Consider the following 22,913-nt stretch of genomic DNA (forward strand, 5'->3'; position numbering starts at 1 on the left):
TATTTATATAGCGCCAACATATTCTGCAGCACTTTACAAATACCCCTCTTTAGAAAACACCACAGCATTCAAATAGAGCTTAAGTCAGAGCTCTGGCCATTGTAAAGCAAATTTTATTTTTCAATCATTATTTAGTATATTTTCTGGGCCATTATATTTTTTCATAAACTTACATTCTCCTGTAAAATGTTTTGATACATCTTTAAAGGGATGCAATCATTAAGGCTAATCTTCTCGTACATTTAGAAGTCTTCTCCGCGCCGCCGTTCCTTAGATACCCCAGTTTTCATTTGTATGCAAATGAGTTTTCTCACAGCACTGGGGGCGGTCCCCAGTGCTGTGAAAAAACTCTCCAGCGTCGGCCTCTTCTTCCTCTGGAATGCCCTCTCCGCTCTGTTTGAGTGCTGGCGACCGTCCCCAGTGCTGCAAGATAACTAATTTGCATACCGATAAAAACCAGGATATCTACGAAACGGTGGCGCAGAGAAGACTTCTAAAGGTAGGAGAAGAATAGCCTTGAGGCTATTCCTACGTGTTAGGGAGAAAAAATGTGGTTTTAATGATAGGATCCCTTTAAGCTCAGTGTTCTATCAATGATTGCAAGCCCTCCATGCCCCAACACAGTAAAGCAGCCCAAGCATGATGATTTTGGTGTTCGTTCTCTTCTGAACATAGATTGTGTATCTTGTGCTACATATTTTTATTTGCAGATGTAGTTGACACATTTTGTACATGACCCCCTGCCCCTATTTGCTTTTTGATGTGCCAAATAGATTTGTGTTATCTGGTTTCCTCAAAGAGAAGAAATCAGTTTAATGCCTGATAGGGACTGTCCTTTCAACAAACTTTCCATAAATGAATAGTACAGGCAATCATAAGAAACATTGTAATATATCTTATCAGAGAGAAATGCCCTTTCCAGCTTATCAGGCTGTTTCCATTCTCTATTCCTCTGCTAAAATAGCTTTGGCTCTAAAAATCACTGCTACAACTGTTTTGAGACAGACTGTAAGGTCACATCACTGAGCTAAATCCTCTCCATTGAAACCTGTAGAGAAAGGCGTCAGCAAAGGAAGGGAGAGCGAGTAGGGCTGAAACACAGGCTTAGACTAATGCTGGAGCTGAAGAGAAATGTTTTATCACAACCAAAGCACTTTACTCACCTCACTACTTCTCTATGTCCTGCATGTTCCTGGGCTGGTTTCTCTTCTCCTTAGCGTGTGGAGTATATGGCAGCTAGTTTCCACTTGACTGTTCAGAGAACTACATACTCCAAATGTAGCCTGCATAGGGGAAAACTGCTAAATGATGCAGAATGTAAACCATATAATGATCAAGTATGGTGTTAATGCTTATGTACACACATGGTAGTTTATCCTGAAAAGTCATCTGAAACCGCAGGTCTTAAAGAGGATCTGTCACCCACATGCTAAATACCATCATTTATTTATCACTGTCCTTGATCAATTTGGTGTTTTTCTTTTTAAAATCTGTCCACCCATTCAAAAGATACAACCCCTAGAAGGTTATAGCTCTGATTCTCCAGGTGGTTTCTCCGAAAAAAAAATAAAAGGTTCTCACCCACATAGAGAATCAGAGCTAGTTTACATACAATTTTCCAGGGATCATATCTATTGAATAGGTGGATGGATTTTAAAATGTAAGAGAGCGTTCACACTACCATCGGTGTCCGACAGCTAGTGTCTGCTGCTAATGTCCGTTCAAAATCTTGTGCGGACATTAGCAGCGGACACTAGCTGTATCCGTGACATTTTGCATTAATTTAAATGGACATCGGGTGCGTTATTTTACACTCCGTGCCTGTCCTTAAGTTCCTAAAGATGTCTGACTTTTCAAGCGGACAGCAAAAACCTAGATGTCCGCTTGAAAAGTCGGGCATCTTTGGGAACGGACACTTAAGGACACCCACGGACTGTAAAAGAATGCATCCGATGTCCATTTAAATGAATGCAAAATGTCACGGACACAGCTAGTGTTCGATGCTAATGTCCGCACAAGATTTTGAATGGACATTAGCAGCGGACACTAACTGTCGGACACCTACGGTAGTGTGAACGCTCCCTAAAACTCTGGATTGTTCGGGGGCACAGCGAGAATCAAATGATGTGTATTATTTAGCATTTTCTACTTGGTGACAGGTCCTCTATAATCTTTATTATTTAAAACATTTGAGAAGGCTATATATTGTTTTAGCACCACTTGCTCTATATACTAGAAATACTTGCTGAAATATTATATATGATATAAAACAAGCAGGAAAAAAAGCGTGGCCTTTAAATAGTGTATATAGTAGAGCAGGGGGTTTCATCTTGTTGTCTTTTGGAAGTCTCAATCATAGAAACCTAGAGGCAAGCATATTTTGGGATGTATAAATGCTCCACCTTACCAAGTCCAGCCCTGACTGCAATCTCAACATGGTATTCTTTAAAGGGATTCTACCATTAAACTACTTTTTTTTCTAATTACCACGTCGGAATAGCCTTAAGAAAGGCTATTCGTCTCCTACCTTTAGACGTGGTCTCCGCCGCACCGTTCCGTAGAAATACCGGTTTTAACCGGTATGCAAATGAGCTCTCCGCAGCAATGAGTATGGCCTGTATGGCCGGCCGGCGGCCATTTTTGGGTAGCCGCTCTTGCAGTTCAATACAGGAGCCGTCCGACGGCCATTATGGGGTAGCCGCTCTTGCAGTTCAATACAGGAGCCGGCCGGCGGCCATTTTGGGGTAGTCGCTCTTGCAGTTCAATAAAGGAGCTGGCCGGCGGCCATTTTGGGGTGTCCTCTCTATGCTCCTGTATAGAACTACAAGAGCAAGAGAAGCCAGAAGAGGCGGAGTTGATGCAGAAGAAGGAGGCGGCGCAGGAAAGAGCTCTGGGCAGCAATGGGGATGCGCTCATCGGTGTTTCAGCGCTGGGGCCCACCCTCATTGCTGCGGAGAGCTCATTTGCATACTGGTTAAAACCGGTATTTCTACGGAACGGCACGGCAGAGACCACGTCTAAAGGTAGGAGACGAATAGCCTTTCTTAAGGCTATTCCGACGTGTTCATTAGAAAAAAAGGTAGTTTAATGGTAGAATCCCTTAAAGTACCAGTGGACGTTATAATGCCAAACACTTGAGAATTGTTCAAAAGTGTAGTGCTAAGAGCAAACTGGCCCAATACAAAGGAAACATGTTACATTTAGGAATGGTGATAACCTTCAGATATTCCAAGTACGGTAGTGAGAACACAAAATAAACCATAGTTATCCACAAAGTATGCCTCCAAATATCAGTAATTATAAAATAATCACGTAAAACTGCTGTGCTACTGCTAGAGCAATCTCCATACATCTGGCAAGAGGATGGTCCATATAATAGAACACCTTTATTCAGTTTCAGGATCCTGCACTGCTCTTTACTAACAGGAACTTACTATCAGCTGGTTGGCAGCCCCTCTTCTTAGGCCAGACTAGACTAGAAGTCTCATATGGCTCCCTAGACACTACGGCTAGCCCTGTAATAGAGGATGTGGCGCCACATATCTTATATATTCTGCTTCCCATTATCAGTAGTCATATTATCAGACATTTAGCAACAGACAGACATAAAGAGTATATCCTGAAGGAACTCAGCTAGAAAGCTTAGGCCTAGATCACATGTGTGCATGGGTGTCCATTCGGGGGACCACTTGGGGACCCCCTGAGTGGAAACCTAATCCACATAAAAAAGTGTTTACCTTAGAAAACCCGCAGACCCCATAGACTATAATGGGGTCCGTGTGGTTTTTGCTTGGTTTCTGCATGAAAAATGTGGAGAGAAAAGTCCTTTCATGCGGAGAGGGGAACGAAATTGACGAAAACAGATGTGAATCGGGCTTTAGCTCTATCTTGACATTTTTCAGAAGAGGTCAGGACTGTGAATTCAGCAGTTCCTCCTGTGTAAGTGCTTCACAGTAAGTTAGAAATAGCAGCAGCAGTTTTGTCAATGATCACATTTCCATGTAAGTGGAAGGGAAATAATTGCCCCATAATGCTACTTTCACTGCATTTTACCTGATTTTCCATGTGGAATTGCTCTCTTTTTTTTCCCCTTCATTAGCCAGTATGGCTTCATAGTGTATTGGCATATAGAACATGTTGTTCCCAAAACACCCTTTGTTCTGTATTTATGATAGAATAACTCAGAATAATGACGCGCTGCTCCTTATTAAAATACATTTTATTATATTGGCATCTATACAGAGAGAGATAAAGACAGGGGTGATTTTCCATCACTCACTTGCACATAATTAACCCCTGAAGTGCAAGCAGCTCATTGGCATCACATTGATTTCTATTAAATTTGCTACAAGCCAATTTTTAATCTCTTTGTAGGGCAGTCATCTCTTTTAAAAGATCAGGGCTGCAAATGAACTGAGTAGTGTGAACCAAGAGATTAATCACTTCCATTGAGTGTAATGGAGGAACCATTAATCGCATGAAGTTCATCTTTCTAGCCATTTATAAAGAATGAACAATTAAAACGGTGGATTGGGGTGAAGTTGGGCAAGTATAATGAATTAGTGGCACAGAAATTGCTTTTGATTCACTGATTTGATGAATTAGTTGTCAAGTTAGTTACAGAAATGTTTAAAGGGGATTCCCAATTGTAGCCCTTCATGGCTGAAATGAGAATATCCGTCTGTATGCTGCAGCTAGAGGTGGCCAGGATTATGGAAACTACCAAACTGGCTGTACTGTGCTCTACTCATAACTTCCATTCACTATGGGCAGAAAGAATATATATATATATATATATATATATATATATATATATATATATATATATACATACATACATATACACACAGTATATATACAGTACAGACCAAAAGTTTGGACATACCTTCTCATTCAAAGATTTCTCAGTATTTTCATGACTATGAAGATTGTAAATTCACACTAAAGGAATCAAAACTATGAATTATCACATGTGGAATTATATACTTAACAAAAAAGCGTGAAACAACTGAAAATATGTCTATTATTCTAGGTTCTTCAAAGTAGCCACCTTTTGCACTTTTGGTCTGTACTGTATATATATATTTTTTTTAATTCAGTCTTTCGAAACGCATAACTATTATTTTTTAATTCAAAGCTGTATGATTATGTAATTTTGCAGGACGAATTGTATTTTATTCTCTCTTTATTCACACAGAATATATACATACAGTCCTATGAAAAAGTTTGGGCACCCCTATTAATCTTAATCATTTTTAGTTCTAAATATTTTGGTGTTTGCAGCAGCCATTTCAGTTTGATATATCTAATAACTGATGGACACAGTAATATTTCAGGATTGAAATGAGGTTTATTGTACTAACAGAAAATGTGCAATATGCATTAAACCAAAATTTGACCGGTGCAAAAGTATGGGCACCTCAACAGAAAAGTGACATTAATATTTAGTACATCCTCCTTTTGCAAAGATAACAGCCTCTAGTCGCTTCCTGTAGCTTTTAATCAGTTCCTGGATCCTGGATAAAGGTATTTTGGACAAACAATTCAAGTTCAGTTAAGTTAGATGGTCGCCGAGCATGGACAGCCCGCTTCAAATCATCCCACAGATGTTCAATGATATTCAGGTCTGGGGACTGGGATGGCCATTCCAGAACATTGTAATTGTTCCTCTGCATGAATGCCTGAGTTGATTTGGAGCAGTGTTTTGGATCATTGTCTTGCTGAAATATCCATCCCCGGCGTAACTTCAACTTCGTCACTGATTCTTGAACATTATTCTCAAGAATCAGCTGATACTGAGTGGAATCCATGCGACCCTCAACTTTAACAAGATTCCCGGTGCCGGCATTGGCCACACAGCCCCAAAGCATGATGGAAACTCCACCAAATCTTACAGTGGGTAGCAAGTGTTTTTCTTGGAAAGCTGTTTCGTTTTGGACGCCATGCATAACGCCTTTTTTTTTATAACCAAACAACTCAATCTTTGTTTCCAAAATGAAGTTGGCTTGTCCAAATGTGCTTTTGCATACCTCAGGCAACTCTATTTGTGGCTTACGTGCAGAAACGGCTTCTTTCTCATCACTCTCCCATACAGCTTCTTCTTGTGCAAAGTGCGCTGTATTGCTGACTGATGCACACAGGGCCGCCATCAGGAATTTTGGGGCCCCATACAGTCTAAGTGTCTGCCCCCCCCACACACACACCATTTTAAAACTACTTTATTTTGCGACATTGCCCCCTGTACCTATAAATGATGTCCCCTGGCGCCTGCAGCAGTCATTGTGCCCAGTGAGCAGTGCCGAGCTCCAGCTCCTCGCATGGGTGCAGTACTACCCGCTCGCCGGCTTCAATACGGGTAGTACTGCGCCTGTGCGAGGAGCTGGAGCTCGGCACTGCTCACTGGGCACAATGACTGCTGCGGGCACCCGGGGGCCGGCACACGGTGGCGGGCCAAAACCGGGCCCCAGGGCCGGTTTTAGACAAAGTGGGGCCCTGGGAAAAACTAAAAGAGGGGCCCCCATATCCTGACATACCAACACCATCATATTCAGTCATTTCAGTAGTCAGGGCTGCACTTCCAGCAGCATTGATATAGTCTCAAAAGATCAGGAATACAAAAAAAATTGTAAAGATATATATAGACACTGCTATATATGTACCGCTATACTGGGGAGAATTATTACCACTATACAGACAATTACCAAACAATACACATCATGTATAGACCAACAACACCTCTATACAGGGACCAGATAGTACACGGCCTCCACACTGTGACAACCTCCACTACATTGCATAGTGAATCAAAGACAATAGCCAAGCACTACACAGACTTCTAACCTAATAAACATCACATCAACTAAAGGGTTTTCTTGCCCCAAATTGATTCTTTTATACTGATAACCTATCTACAGGACAACTCATCGGCATGTCAGTATATAATCTATCTACAGAACAGAATGGCTCATCAGAATGTCAGTATATAATCTGACAGGGTTCGACACCCGAACCCCACACAGATCAGCTGTACTAGCAGCTTCCTGGTGCCAGATGCTGCTTGTGGACAGGATGCCTCAACGCTACTATTCAAGTAATAGGAGCGGCGCTGAAAAACCCAGAAACACCACTTTACAGAGGATGGCGCTGCTGTGCCACTCCTATTACTTGAATAGTTGCAGTGCTGCATCCTGTCCACTATAAGCTGTCAGCACATGGAGGCCGCTAGAACAGACAGACCCAACAGATCACATACTGAGGTCCTGTCCTGTGGATAGATCATCAGTATCAAAAATCAGTTTGCGGCTAGAAAACTCCTTTTAAAATAGTAAATTAATAAAACCCATTTTGCCCATATGCAATAGAAATCACCACCTTTAGTATCACCTTATGAGTTATTATAGCTCCCCCTTATAAATAATAGTCCCCGATTATGAATAATAGTTCCCCCTTAGAAATAATAGTTTGTCTTTATAAATAATACCCCCTCCTCTATCAGGAATAGCTTCCCATTATAAGTAATAGATCCTTCTTACAAATAGCCCCCCTTATAAATAATAATTTCATCAGCTTCATTAATAATAATAATCCCTCCATATGAACCATAATTCCCCAGCTGACCTTATTATTAATAGTTCCTCCTTATAAATAGCCCCTCTTATATATAATAGTTCCCATAACCTTATTAAGGGGGCATTCACAAGGAGTAACACGGCACTGATTCTGCACTATAACTCGCGTTAGAATCAGCGCTGCAAAACAGAATCCCATTGAGTTCAATGGATTCCATTTAACGCACGTAACACATTGAAAGCAATGGGTTAAAAGGCCTCCCATTGATTTCAATGTGTTACGCGAGTTAAAACGGAACCCATTGGACTCAATGGGATTCTGTTTTGCAGCGCTGATTCTTACACGAGTTATCGTGCCAGATTCAGCGCTGCGTAACTCCGTGTGAATGCCCCCTAATAATAGTCCCTTCTTTTATATATAGCTCCCTCATTAATATTCCCCACCCGCCTTATTATTATTATTAGTTCCCTGTAATAAATAATAGTTCCACCAACCTTACTAATATAAGACCCTCCTTATTAATAATAATATTAATAAGGCTGGGGGAACTATTAGTAATGAGGGGGGGCTAATAGTTCCCCCAGCTAGTAAGTAATATATCCTCCTAATTATTAATAATAGTTCCTCTGTCTATATATATATATATATATATATATATATATATATAAACTCCCTCCCACTCCCAGATTTATTATGAATAGTTTCTTTTTATACAAACTCCCCCCTAGACTTATTAATAGTAGTTTTTCCATATATATATACACACATATATATATATATATATATATATATATATATATATATATATATATATAAGCTAGTCTATGGGGACTATTATATAAGGGGGTATGTATATCCTATCTCCCCATCATTATATAATAGCTCCCCTAGGGATATTATTAACAATAAACCCTCCTTATAAATAGCCCCCCCTCCCCTTATGTTACTCTGAAATTATTAAAACTAATCCCTGTTAGTAAATATCTGACCCCCTTATCATTAATAGTCATTTCATTTCTAAAAAAAAAAATAATGAAAGTTTCCCTCACCTTCCCAGGCTCCTGCTGTGTCCTGGGGCTGAAGTCTCTCTTCCTCGGCAAAGGACCTGTGATGACGTCACTAACCACGCCCCCTCACAGGTCTTTTTGCCGTTTTCTATGCAGTGACACCTATGTAGAGCAGGGACTACAACGTCCTGTTCTATCACAGACGTCAATGGCCACGCTTGAAACTAGGGCTCCCCAGGTCCGGACTCACTGGGCACAATAACTGCTGTGGGCGCCAGGGCCCGGCACACGGTGGCGGGCCAAAACCGGGCCCCCCTCATTTTTCAATTTGGCCGGGCCCCTGACGCCAGTAGCAGTAATACTGCCCTATCGGCGGCCCTGGATGCACAGTGACACCATCTGCAGCAAGATGATGCTGCAGCTCTTTGGAGGTGGTCTGTGGATTGTCCTGGACTGTTCTCACCATTCTTCTTCTCTGCCTTTCTGATATTTTTCTTGGCTTGCCACTTCTGGGCTTAACAAGAACTGTCCCTGTGGTCTTCCATTTCCTTACTATGTTCCTCACAGTGGAAACTGACAGGTTAAATCTCTGAGACAACGTTTTGTATCCTTCCCCTGAACAACTATGTTGAACAATCTTTGTTTTCAGATCATTTGAGAGCGGGCTGTCCATGTTCGGCGACCATCAAACTTAACTGAACTTGAATTGTTTTGTAGAAAGAAATGGTCCAAAATACCTTCATCCAGGATCCAGGAACTGATTAAAAGCTACAGGAAGCGACTAGAGGCTGTTATCTTTGCAAAAGGAGGATCTACTAAATATTAATGTCACTTTTCTGTTGAGGTGCCCATACTTTTGCACCGGTCAAATTTTGGTTTAATGCATATTGCACATTTTCTGTTAGTACAATAAACCTCATTTCAATCCTGAAATATTACTGTGTCCATCAGTTATTAGATATATCAAACTGAAATGGCTGTTGCAAACACCAAAATATTTAGAACTAAAAATGATTAAGGTGCCCAAACTTTTTCATAGGACTGTATATATCTTTTTCTTTTTTAACTTGTAGACCCCCTAGGGGTCTGATCACTAATATAATACCCTGCAATGCTAATGCATTGCTGCTTAACGCAGCCTGTAATACAGGGGCATAGTTAGCAAGGACTTGGCCACCCCACGGCCTTTTTTCTGGCTCCCCACACAGTATAATGCCCCATTTACACACACTATAATGTCCCAAAGTGGCCTCCAGACAGTATAACATCCCATAGCGGCCTCTCCACACAGTATAATTTCCCATAGCAGCCCCTGCACCCAGTATTATGTCCCAAACTCGCCCCTATGGTGTTTGTTGCAAAAATTTCAGAGTACACCACCCACAAAATATTATTATATTCTGGGGTCTTTTCAGACGCCTGTGTATAATGATCAGAGGCCCACGGTAGGTGACAAACCAGTGTTACTTACCTCTCTTAGGCTCCAGAGTGACTCCCTGTTGTTTTTGGCCTTCTTCCATGACATCACAGATGTGGGTTAAGTTGGCATCATTATGTGTTGCGATGCTAGCCTGACCCACATGACATCTGTTACCTCACTACAGAGGCTCAAAGACAGCATGGAGTTGCACTGGGGTTGAGGAGAGGTAAGTAGTGTTACTTTTGGTTTTTATGTTTTCTCACCTTCCCTGGACCTTCGATCATTATACTTGAGGGTCTAAAGAGACCCCGAATATGATAACGGTATTTGTTGGGGTTCCTAACAATGCTTGCTAATGCTCATGGTCACCTCTGCTTCAACTTCTGCCCTCCAGGGGGCTCCATTGTGTCCCATATCATGTTGCTGGGAAACACCCTAGAGGGCAGAAGGGGAAGCTGAGGCGGTCGTGAGCAGGAATGGAGATTGGTAAGTAAATAGGGTCTGTTACCTGCTGGGATTACTCCAGCAGGTAACAGTCTATTAAAAAAAAGAAAGTAAAAAAAAGCAGTAGGAGCCTACTGAGCTCCCTAAAGTCATGGGCCCGTGGCAGCCACTGCTGTAATAGAAGTACATTGATAACAAGCCTATGAACCTTCAGAAGGCTTCCATCTGTCATAGTAACAGATCAACACCCTCAGATCTCGTTCTGGGGGATAGTGATGGTCTTGAACTTGGCAGCGTAAATGTGCTGCTGGTAACAGGATGCCTTGGTCACATTTGACATAGTCACCTGTAGGACTACTGCCCGCAAACAGTACAGGCTTTGCTTATAATAACAATAATAACAATATTTAAAGTGTAACTCCCATTTTCTTTTTTTGGTGTCAGGAAGGGGGTGTGGTAAACATTTTGGTAATATACTTTATTAATCTATTAACCTTCCTTTTAATAGAAAACAGCTGAAGCAGCTGTAGAGCTGAAGCATTTACCAAAGGGGCATAGTCGCTTCAAATGGGTGTATCTCTGGTTTTATACCATACCGCCATGAAAAAATAAACTGCTGCATATTAAGTTCAAATTTCCGATTGTGTTTTTACCTAGTGATATCTGAGGTTCTGTTATAGCTAGTTATGATGCCAGAGCCATCTGTCTAGGTGGTATAGAATTGAAAATACAGCCATTTGTAGTGACCACCCAGTGCACCCACCCTTTGGAAAATGCTTCAGCTCCACATATGCACAATACATTTGTATACGGACTTTTCTTAGTAACAGCTTAGTTAGAGGGTTGCTAAGGAGAATGTTACAGACTGTTTTATAATAAAAGTTAGAAATGTTAATAAAGTACTGTATATTACAATGGTCACTAAACACCCCAACAAAATAGCAAAAAAAAAAAAAAAAAGAGTTCCACCACTTTAAAAATCTGACACCCACTTTATCATTATAGTCTAACTCCCTTTTTTTGAGGGGAGATAAAAAACTAAACTAAAAAGCTATTAGAAGTGCTGCTAAATTCCGTTCAGGAAAGCAATAGCTGTCATGGCTCAGGGAAACAAAATTACAGGTACGTATAATTAACATTTCCCCCTTCACCATTGCAGCACCACTGGAAAGAATATCAGACATAAGGGATTAGGGTGGGACAGTGGAAGAAAGGATCTTTTTGTCCAAAGATAGATCAGACACAATAGCCACATCCAAACGATATGGACAAAAAAACATGTGTACGGAAGACCAGGTACAGTAGATTCCCAGCAGATCTGATCTATCAAAGCTTCCTTGTGCTCTGCCCAGTAGGTGGCCACAGCCCAGGTACAGTGAGCCTTTAACTATGGTGAAACAGGAACCTCAAGTGACTCAAAGGATAACTAGATAACCTGTCTTAATTCACCTGACCATGGTACCTATGCTAGCTTTGACACCCCTATTTAGGCCCCTGAATAAGATCAAGTGTTTCCTAGTTATTTCTCCATTCAGAGGTATTGCACCACATATTTCCTGACATCCAGACTGGAATTCCTTCTCCCGAGTGAGTATTTTTTTTTATGTTTCACCTTTGTCACCTTCTGTGCAATTCATGCATTTCTTTTAATGGGATTATTTGGGGGTGTCAGATCCCTGCCAATCTAATATTCCTTATGATAGGCCATCAATCTTAGAAACCGGTTAACCCCTTTAATACCACTGTCCACTAAGGAGTATAATAAATGTTGTATGGTGTACAGAATTCAGTGGGGCAGATCCAACATATTGATCGCAACTTTATTTTGGCATAAAATTCACGAAAAGCTGGGGAAAAATAGTACATCTAATTTTAGACCAAGTTTTTTGACTCCCTTGAAAAGCGGGCCTGATTTGTGCAAGTAAGTGTGATATATGGAAAGGGGAGTGGACTAAATATGCCAAATCTTGGTACAAAATTCTGAGGCAAAGTAGGGCAAATAGGTAGCATGAATTTAGATCTAAAACTTAGTCTAAAGATGCTCCAAATTTATCATCCAGCATCAAACACTGTGATAAGTCTGGCACATTTTCAGACTGCTTGTCTAAGGTTACATTATCAGTAAATAGGGCCGTTGTTTGTCTGTACAGGAAAATTGATATTATATATAAACTGTTTCCTCAGCTCTCGCTCTCATCTCATTGTGATTTTTACACTGAATGGAGTGGACACCATCTCAGGAATTGTATCAAGCTCCACACTTACATTATGTGACCTGGCTGGATCTGAACGTATATCGAAGACCGAGGCTACAGGTCAGCGTCTGGTGGAGGCTGCTGCCATTAATAAATCTCTCACATCACTAGGACAGGTATTTCTATTTTTGTACTTTACTTTATGCACCCTTTCTGTATGTACAAAGGATGAAACTTAATTCTGCAAGTGTATAGTGAATATTGTATATTGTCATTAGCTATGAAATAACAATCAAAGTTCATGACATGTGCTCACTGACACATTCTCATCAGAACAGACCTCCTGCTATTTCTTCTTTTGACAAATAGTGCCACCTAGTCTCAAGCCTCGCTGCCTGCATCTCCTCTAGGCAGCAGAGGTAACAAGGAATGGAATGAGCTACAATTGATATCCTTGTAAATAAACCTCCCAATAGAGCATTTGCAACAAAGCTGTATCCATCCTCCTATATTTCCTCATACTCTGTTAATCCGGGGCAATTTTTATTGGCTAATGGACAACAAAAGTCCTTCTGCACTTCCCACATCCATTCTCTGATGTGTAATAGAAGTTACATTGTATTTTTCAGCAGGGTCATAGTAGATATTGTGTCAACAAATCAAATATAAAATACTCTGCTCTCACTCTCATTGCTTTTCATTACGTCTTCACAAGTCAATTCACTTGGATGAATCGCATCGGCCTTTCTGATCTGGATTGTCCCAGTCGTAGCTTTCCCTGCCAGAAGGCATTCAACAGATTCAATTGTTTCAGCACATCAGTTAACTTGGAGAAGCTACAGCAGTAACATTTCTGCTGGGGATCAGCAAGCAAAAAAAAACCCCAAAAGGAACAGGCACAAAAAAAAAATGAGAAAAATAAATATAGGGGTTTCTGTCTAAACCTTCTAAAAACATTACATGTTTCTAAACAACTTACTTATATTCACCAAGGTTGAGCCTACACTGTAGATTCATTTAGTAACTTGCAACATATGAGTATCTGCCTAACTAGCAGTCTCCTAATATAGAAGTATCACAGTACTCTTTCAGGCCTTATGCACGTGTCCGTTATGGATCCATAATATGGTGCCCTTAGAAAATCAATGGGATCATACTATACCACTTCAAGTGTATTTCTTATGGAGTCACAGTAGCAGATTTACTAACTGGCCTGCACCAGAAATGTATCTAAAGCTGCACCTCAACTGAGTGAATTTTAGGCACCTCACCTCCTGCACCCCATTCTCCACTTTTTAAGACAGTGGGGGTTAGGAAGGGAACCTAGGTACGCCAGGAAAGGGACACCTCAGTCTGTTAGATATGCTGTAGCTCATGCCAGAAAACTTGTGTAATTTATAGTAGAAATCTATAGCAGTCCCTGATAACTGTGGCACATCTAGTGCCTGGTGGAGAATATATTAAGACTTCTGTATTACATTGTGAAGCATTGCTTGTAGAGGAGAATACTGCTCCTCACAGACTCATCATACCACAAGGACATCTGCCACACTAGTTCACCAAGAGATGGCGTTTAGGACTTAACAACATACTATTATAAACTGATTACGACAGTAAGCTTCTATGCTTCTTTATGGGTTGTTGCTAGCTGCCTGCATAATAGCTTTTAGCCCCTTAATGATAGGATTTCTATTGAGAGAGCTCAGAAGCTAAGAATAGAGCCAACTTTTTTTTTTTTAGATGCCACAATCAATTGCAATCGCAGCATCTAAACAGTGTTGCGGTCATTTGGGGGGGGGGGGGGGAAGGGTGAATGGTTACAATGACACCTGAGTGCCCGTTGAAGGTTTACAAACGTGTTATTATAAGGCAGTTTGTAATAGATATCAGCAATTTATACCATATTGCAGAACTGTACTGCATAATACATATACTGCATAGTATAATACAGTAGTATAGCATTGTATGACCCCCTAGGCCATTGATGGCAAACCTTTCAGAGGTCGAGTGCCCAAACTGCAACCCAAAACCCACTCATTTCTAGCAAATTTCCGACACAGCAATTTAACCCTAATACTGAGCAGATCCACAATTGTGGACAGTTATGGCAAAATACAATTGGGTTAATGGGGCTTTACAGAGCTTTCAATGATTCAAACAACTTTGTACTGAAAGGTAAAAGTTTGTATTTGGCATCATTGTAAACAATTAATGTTCACAATTTACATAGCATAGGATCTGTTATATAGTGACTGTGCAATATTATTACAGCCTGTACTAATATCACGTCTGCTATAAAGTAGATACTGTGTGAGATAAATATTGAATTTACTCCACAGTGGCCTCCCACACAGTACAATCTGCTCCATAGTGGCGCACAACACAGTATCATATGACCCACAGTGGCCCTCACACAGTATAATATACCCAACAGTGGTCCCCCACACAGTATAATATACTGTGAAGTTGCCACTACACAGTATAATAAACTCGGCAATGTATAATATACTGCTGTACATACCTGCAATCCCACGAAGTGCAGCTGGAGGACTTCCTTCTCCCACCAAAATGCAGGCGCTGATGAATGACGTTATTGTGCCTGCATCAGGCAGAAGTCACAATCTTCTGTCAGTGTAAGCCATAGTTTACACTGACAGTTTTCAGTTGTATATGCATTTGCACAGACACCTGAAAAGAAGCGCCTGCTCACTTGGGGATCTGAGATAGCTGTCCTGGATTCCCCATTAGTGAGCAATTCAGGAGCCTGGCTAGGACGACGGCATGCATACCCACAGAGAGGGCTCTAAGTGCCCCCTTTGGTATGTGTGCCATAGGTTCACCACCTCAGCTCTAGGGTCTAGGGCAGTGATTGCAAACCTTTTTGAGACTGAGTGTCCAAACTGCAACCTAAAACCCAATAAATTATCGCAGAGTGCCAACATGGCAATTTAACCTTAAAACTTTGTGGATCCACAATTGCAGACCCAAAAATTACAGGCGTGTGAATGGGGCTTTACAGAGCTTGTACTGAAAGGTATAGGTCTCTGCATTTGGTACTTTTGAACAATTAATGTGCACTACTTAAATCGCACAGGATCTATTTTATAGTGACCGTGAAATATTATTACAGCCTGTACTAATATCACGTCTGCTATAAAACAGATACTGTGTGAGATAAATAGTGAAGAGACCCCACACAGTACAATCTGCTCCATAGTGGCCACACACACAGTACAATCTGCTCCACAGTGGCCCTCACAAAAGATTATATATTCCACAGTAGCCCCCTCCCCACACAGTATTAAACACTCCAAGGTAGCCCCCCTCCCCACACAGCAGAGCAGATTAAAATATTTTTTTGTGAAAAGATTCAGCGCAACTTCTGATACAACTGATAACTGAAACATCAAGAAGGTAGTCCTATCAGTAACTGACAGCTATCTCTGTATGCACCATTATAGTAGGGAGGCTCTAGCAAAAAAAAACTATTGGCACAGGTCGCGTGTCTGGTCCCTAGAGACTCTTTTAAGCAATTTAACTTCATCATAACTTGATTTATATGGCAAATCTACACATAAACGTAGCTTGAATATATTGCAGAGACCCAAAGCCCACAGAGGAATGTCTTTACTTGATTATTACCTAAACTTTTTGGCTGGGCAGTTTTGATTGTGGACCCATAACATAGACTTAACATCTGTTGCATACTATTTAGCAGTACATATAGGCATTAAAACTTTATGGCTGGTGTTAGAGAAGCTTACCATATTCCCTGCTGTTTCTTACTGCTTCATAAAGTAGCAATGCAGGTGTGGAAGGCCGCTAAGGAGATTTCACATTACCACCCCATGGTGAAATTCTGTTTCCTTACTTAAAGGCCATGGAAGAGGTGTCACTCTGGAAGTCATATAATGTACTCACTGTGATATATACCATGGCGGTGCTCTTAGATCCTATTTCCAACTATAGACATTTTTCAACTGCCCAGCACTTCCTTTTAGCTTCAACTGAAACATGAGTTGCAGGATTTCATGTCAGACATTACAATAAATACAATGCAGTAATACTCACAGGAGAGGTCTCCCCAGATTTCCCGTCTCTTCGCTTTGGACTGCCTTGACTACGTTTGAAGCATAGACATCTTTGACTCCTCACTTCTCCACACACCCAACGAGGGAACATAATAAACACGGTTACCTCTCTGGGATTCAATGTTAAAGAGGACCTTTCATGGGTTTGGGCAGTCTGTCATGAACGGCCTTCTTCCCAGCAGTGCCTATAGCACTGTACTGTGAGACCGGGAAGGAACGCCCCCTCCTTCTGCTCACAGTACTCATCCATAGACGAGTATTATCAGGGGGGGAGGGGCGTTCCTCCCTGCTCACACTGTACAGCGCGATAGGCGTTGCTGGGAAGAAGTACGTTCCTGACAGACTGTCAGGAACGTCCTTCTGACTGTAAAGAGCTACGGTACCGGTACCGATAGCTCTTCACCCGGGGCACAGATCATGAAAGCCGACAGTGCGCTGAATTCAGCACACTGTCGGCTTTCCAACAGTATATAAAACTGCCTGTGCCTCAAACCCATGAAAGGTCCTCTTTAATCCTAGCAGGCTTTGAGCCTATATGGTAATATCCCAGAACATGTGACGTCTGGGCATTACCATATAGGCCCGAAGCCTGCGAGGATTAACATCGGATCCCAGGGAGGTAAGTAACACTGTTTATTATGTTCTCTCACTTCCCCTGGGGCTCCGATTATTATACTCGGGGGTCTGAAAAGACCCCTGAGTATAATAATAGCGGCAGTGGGATCGCAGCCTGGCCCAGGCCTATTCACTGCCTGCCTCCGCGGCCTATAGTACAAGGGGAAGCGGGAGCAGCAGTGCGCAGGTCCGGGGAGGTTGGTAAATAGGCCGCTACCTGCTGGAGATACTCCAGCAGGTAGCGGCCTATTATAAAACAAATTTTTTTTTTATTATACTTACCAATCACGCAGTGCTGCTCCTGCTGCCTCCGTGATCCTCTTCTTTCGGCCGTCAGACGTCTACGTATCAGCGTAGGTGGCGTGATGACGTCGCCTACGCTGATACGTAGATGTCTGAACCAGCGCAAGGAGAGCAGCAGTTCTCCTGCGCTGGTTCAAAGAAAAAAAGTAAAAAAAAAAATAAAAAAAATCGCCCTACCTTTAGTATGTAGATTGCCTCAGTGGTTTCTGAATAAGTCTGTTTTTATTCATATGCTAATGAGCTTCCGGCCAGCACAGGAAGTTCCCAGCAGCACTCGTCTCTGCTATTATCTCCTATGTGTTTGTGTAAACAGGAAGCTGAGTCATCATCATCAGCAGCCTGTGCAGTATACACCCATAGGAAACAATAGCAAAGAGGGTGCACGATGCATCGTGCATCAGTCTAATTAGCATATGAACCAAAACGGACTTCTTCAGAAACGACTGAGGCAATTTACATACTAAAGGTAGGTGTGGAATAGCCTTTCTAAAAGCTATGCAAAGATGTGATTAGTTAAAAATTACTTTTCCCAATGATAGAGCCCCTTTAAAAAAAACAAAAAAAAAAAAACATTGTAAGACAAGATGTGTACCAGCTCTGACCTGTCTTAAATGTCTTCCACTTTCAGAAGACAAAATTTAAAGTACATATCGATAAATATCTCTTACAGCTGAGACTAACCAGTCTCCTGAGACAGTTTACAGGATTCCTTCGTCCTGGCTGTGACACTTTGATACATTTAGTTCTTTTTGTGCTCACTTGTCAAACACATTTTAAATGTATTAGAGAACCTGTAGTCTACTCAGGTAGAAAATGTATGGCTGCCTCCATTGTGAAACTGTTACTTTATATTTCAGTATATTAATCCCCCAATGCATCCAAATTGTGTTGTCAATTTTCTTGCCATTTTTGTGGTGTGTGCATTATATTTAAGGTTCAAATGTTTCATTTAGAAAACCCTGCAGACTGACATGAGTGAAAGTTTCTCTCTTGCTTTGCTATATCTATCCTGTATATGCAATTTCTGACATTTCATTTTTATAAATAATATTAATATTACTGATTGTACTATACAATAGTCAATCAAAAAAATTTATTTTGTTTCTATTGCTTACAGGTGTTTACAGCCATAAAGACCAACTCGCTCCATGTACCCTACAGGAATTCTAAACTTACCCATCTCTTGCAACCCTCGCTCAGTGGTCAGGCAAAGGTAAAGCATCAAAATAGACCTTCTGATATATGTTAGTTTTGTTTGGTTTCTAGTAGTTTTCGTTAAATGGGTTGCTCAAGACCTGAAGATAATTGATATGGATGACCTGTCCCTGTAGCAGCGGCGTCTGGAACTGCAATTTTGCTCCCATTCATCTGAATGGGGACAGAGCGGCTTCTGGCCGTATATATAGTATATGGCTTTGGTTGGCCTAAACAGCTAATTTGGATAGGGTCTGGATGTCAGACCCTGAATGATCTGATACTGATGATCTATCTTGTGGAGGCTTGAAAAAATCCACTTATGGATCAACATAGAAAACATCATGCCATCACAGGAAGTTCTTCCTTGATTCTCTGATGTGACGGGAGAAAAGTGGCTTAGAGCTAAAATGTGAAATAGATTCGTATGGGTAAGACACTGATACATTACGCATATGAACCTTGCAATTCTTGTTTTCTGAGAGGACAACCCCTTTCAAGTTTGAATGAGTCTTAAATGGTCAAACCAACAGCTTTTGCCTTACTTTTGAAGTATTAGCTGGGACTTGAGATAGACTGTCAATATTAGATTAGGACTAGGATGTAGACTTGTAATACCAGGCACAGTTGCTACTAAAAATATGAAACTGTGCCTGGTAAACAATAAAGGAGTCATGACACTCACTGGAGCACTGCAACCCTTTCAAATAGCTAATCTTTGGAGTGTCAAACCAAACCCCCACTGAATTAGTACTGATAGTCTGTCCGTAACAATAGGTCATCCAATTGGTAGTCCTAGATAAACTGTTTAGAGGTCAGGTGTTAACTTTGGAAGTATTATATCCAAGGGTGTTAGCCTCTCCTTCAATAGAAAGGTGACATACTGAAGGTGTGTAAACATATTAAATATTTTAAGTGAGGCTGTTCAAACATCTGTAGAACTAGCAACTGAGGAAATCTATTATGGCATCATTATATTATCAAGAATTTACTTGTTTCTTTATTTTAATGCTAGTATCAGAAACTAACTTAAAGGGGTATTCCCACGTCGCATACTCACCAGTCTTCGCTGCTGTAAATTCTTCTTTCTTCCTGCTTTGTTGCGTCATTGGTGGGCGGGGTTACATATGCAAAGCCAGCGGCGAGAAGACGTCACTTCTATGCCGCTGGCCTTGCGCGTGCGCTCCCGATGCAGCTAGGTATCAGACGTACAGCCTTCACAATGCAATACAGACCCGGCATCCGCTGTAATAGAGAGGCGGATGCCGGGGAGTGTTAGACACCGGCACAGGTGCCTGCAACATCGCTATGCTCCTGCATGAAGCCAGTAGCGGCAGGAGCGATGCTGCTATTCCATTCCTCTGCCCCCTCCGGAATAGCAGCATCGCTCTTGCCGCTGCTGGCTTCATGCAGGGCAGGAGCGTAGCGATGTTGCAGGCACCTGTGCCGGCGTCTAACCCTCCCCGGCATCCGCCTCTCTATTACAGCGGATGCCAGGTCTGTATTGGCGGCCCCTTTCCCCCCCCCCGCCAAAGTGTAAACCCCCCCCCCCCTCCAGGCTCGGTCCCTGCACTTAGCCCCTCCTCCCTCCCCCCTGAGAGCAGGCAGATACATCACTTGACTTTTGACCAGATAAGTCAAGGGATGTGTCAACAATGAATTGAATAAAGTGATATAGTGGACAAACAAAGCAGATTTGCTGAAGCAGTGTATTTAGGAAAAGTCTTACATCCACATTAACAAGCAGTATAGATAGGATCCTTGTGATGGGACAACCCCTTTAAATATGTTGTCCAGGCTAATGTATAATTTTCTAATTAAGCCGAGGGAGGTGGAAAAACAAAAAATGAAAAAAAAAAAAACCAAAACATACTCACCTGTCCCCAGTGCTCCAATTCAGTGGTCCGGTCCTGCAGCTCAGCTACTTTCTTGCTGTGGAATTTCTCGCTGGCTGTGAAGTCCCAGTTCTTTTCTGCTGAGGCAGCTAATTGACCTCAACACTGATGTGCGGTGAGTACTCCACTGGAAGACAACAGCCGAGCTGCAGAATGGGTCCACGGGACGAGGCACCAGAGCAGCGGGGACAGCTGAGCAGGTTTGTTTGTTTTTCTTCACTTCTCCAGGCCTAATTAAATAAATAAAAAATTTAACCTGGACAACCCCTTTAATTTTATATAAACATTTTTACCACCATGCATAGTCTTTAGATATAGGGCAGCAATTAAAACAATAGATTTTTTTTTCTATTGCTGTTGCTGTGGTTATATCCTTGTATTTGTATAGCAGAGATGTGGGCATATCAGTGCACACAGTCATGGCAAACAGAATAAAAATCTTCCATGTAAATGGCTAGCTTGAATATGCCTAGACTGTATGGAAATAGATGGGCATGGTAAATACACTTTTTTTTTATACAACCACAACTGACAACACCTATAAAATTATGATGAAGGACTCAACTTGTGTATGATTATATTAAATTGGCATCAGCAAGAACAATAAAACATAACTTTTAAATATTAAATTTTATATATACATAACTGGCATTTAAAAACTGTGGCAAAAGAACCAAATATTGTCCAGAACTTGCCTCCATATGGACAAATAAATTAGTCTCTAAGTACCAAATGTCTCATAATCAAATGTGCAAGTTGGCTATTCCAAAAGTCCAGATATAGAGCAATTAAACTCTGTATATCATCCAGGAAAAGAAAGTTAAAAGAAGAACAGTCTTACCATTTGGAGGGTACATATGTTGAATACACGGTCATAACAGGAAATCATCAGCCCCTGCTCTTTCAAGGGCAGTCCCTGACAATCCCTGTGGAAAGCTCTAACTTGTCCCTAAATGCATTTCATCCCGGAGCTATGCGGGATTCCTTAGAGGAGCACTAAGTACTACACATTGAAGGTAAAGTCCTGTTAAGGCATCAACTAAAGAACGACTGGTAACCTGTCAGAGGATTAGACCATATATCGACTGTCACTAAACAGCTGTGAGCAGCTGTATCAACACTGCTTACCTGTAATATAATGTATCAGACTCCACCCCCTACACTGGGTACTAACAGACTAATTTATTTCTTCATATGGAGGCAGGCTCTGGTATGGACAACACCAGTGACTCTGTGTGTGTGTGTATATATATATATATATATATATATATATATATATATATATATATATAATCATAACATCTGACTGTTATATTTCTTTCTTTTTTAGGCATGTGTTTTTGTGAACATTAGCCCTGATGTAAAAGACCTAGCAGAGACACTAAGTTCACTTCAGTTTGGTTCATCTATCCAGCAAATAGCCCTTGGCAAACCCACTCCTCATTCTTCCAACATTAAGCTTGGTCACTGAAGACATGAATGCAAAGAAACTAACATAATTAGTAGAGATGAGCGAACAGTGAAATATTCGAGATTCGATATTCGTTTCGAGTAGAGCCTCAATATTCGACTACTCTATCGAATATCGAATTTTATTATAGTCTATGGGAAAAAATGCTCGTTTCAGGGGAAACCACTATTCGACTAAAGGAGAGTCACGAATATTTACTGGGAATAGGAGTAGTATTAGTACTCGATCGAAAACTACTCGCTCATCTCTAATAATTAGTAATAATTATAATAATTAACTTGACCATCTTTGAAATTACAGTACATTGGAAAATAGGACCAAAAAAAAAACGTATGCTTACTATTATTTATATCTATATTCTAATCCATTACTATCAGGAATAATGTCTATAATTTCAACCTGACTTAATTCTGGGCTTACAGTTCCACTGGTTTGTTCCATTCAGTGATTGACAGTTGTCTCTGTATACCCATTAATGCACAGAACGTGTCAATCACTGAGTAGGACCTCCCACTTGACACCTCAGCCCAAAATTAGCAGAATTTTCAGCCAATACATAACAAGTGATGCTGAATCTTTTCCCACAAAACTACATATCAATCTGGTGCAGATCGCACAACATACTCAATGTGACAGGCACCCTTAAAAATATGCTCAGAATCAAATGTTCCAGAAATGATGATGTGCGGTAGTGTTACATAGCAATGGT

The 22,913-nt window shown here is 41.1% G+C and overlaps 1 protein-coding gene across 1 annotated transcript in view; it reads left to right on the forward strand.

Annotated features, from left to right (window-relative positions):
• The window catches only part of LOC142203041 (uncharacterized), a 45,911-nt gene extending 23,707 nt beyond the window's left edge, over positions 1-22,204 (forward strand). The window contains exons 13-15 of the mRNA XM_075273474.1: positions 12,625-12,811; positions 18,762-18,857; positions 22,064-22,204. Of these exons, the coding sequence (XP_075129575.1) occupies positions 12,625-12,811; positions 18,762-18,857; positions 22,064-22,204 (424 nt within the window). The remainder of the gene's footprint in view (positions 1-12,624; positions 12,812-18,761; positions 18,858-22,063) is intronic.
• Positions 22,205-22,913: the final 709 nt, after the last annotated feature.

The sequence above is a fragment of the Leptodactylus fuscus genome, chromosome 5, assembly GCF_031893055.1.
Source record: "Leptodactylus fuscus isolate aLepFus1 chromosome 5, aLepFus1.hap2, whole genome shotgun sequence".
In the NCBI taxonomy this organism is placed as follows: Eukaryota; Metazoa; Chordata; class Amphibia; order Anura; family Leptodactylidae; genus Leptodactylus; species Leptodactylus fuscus.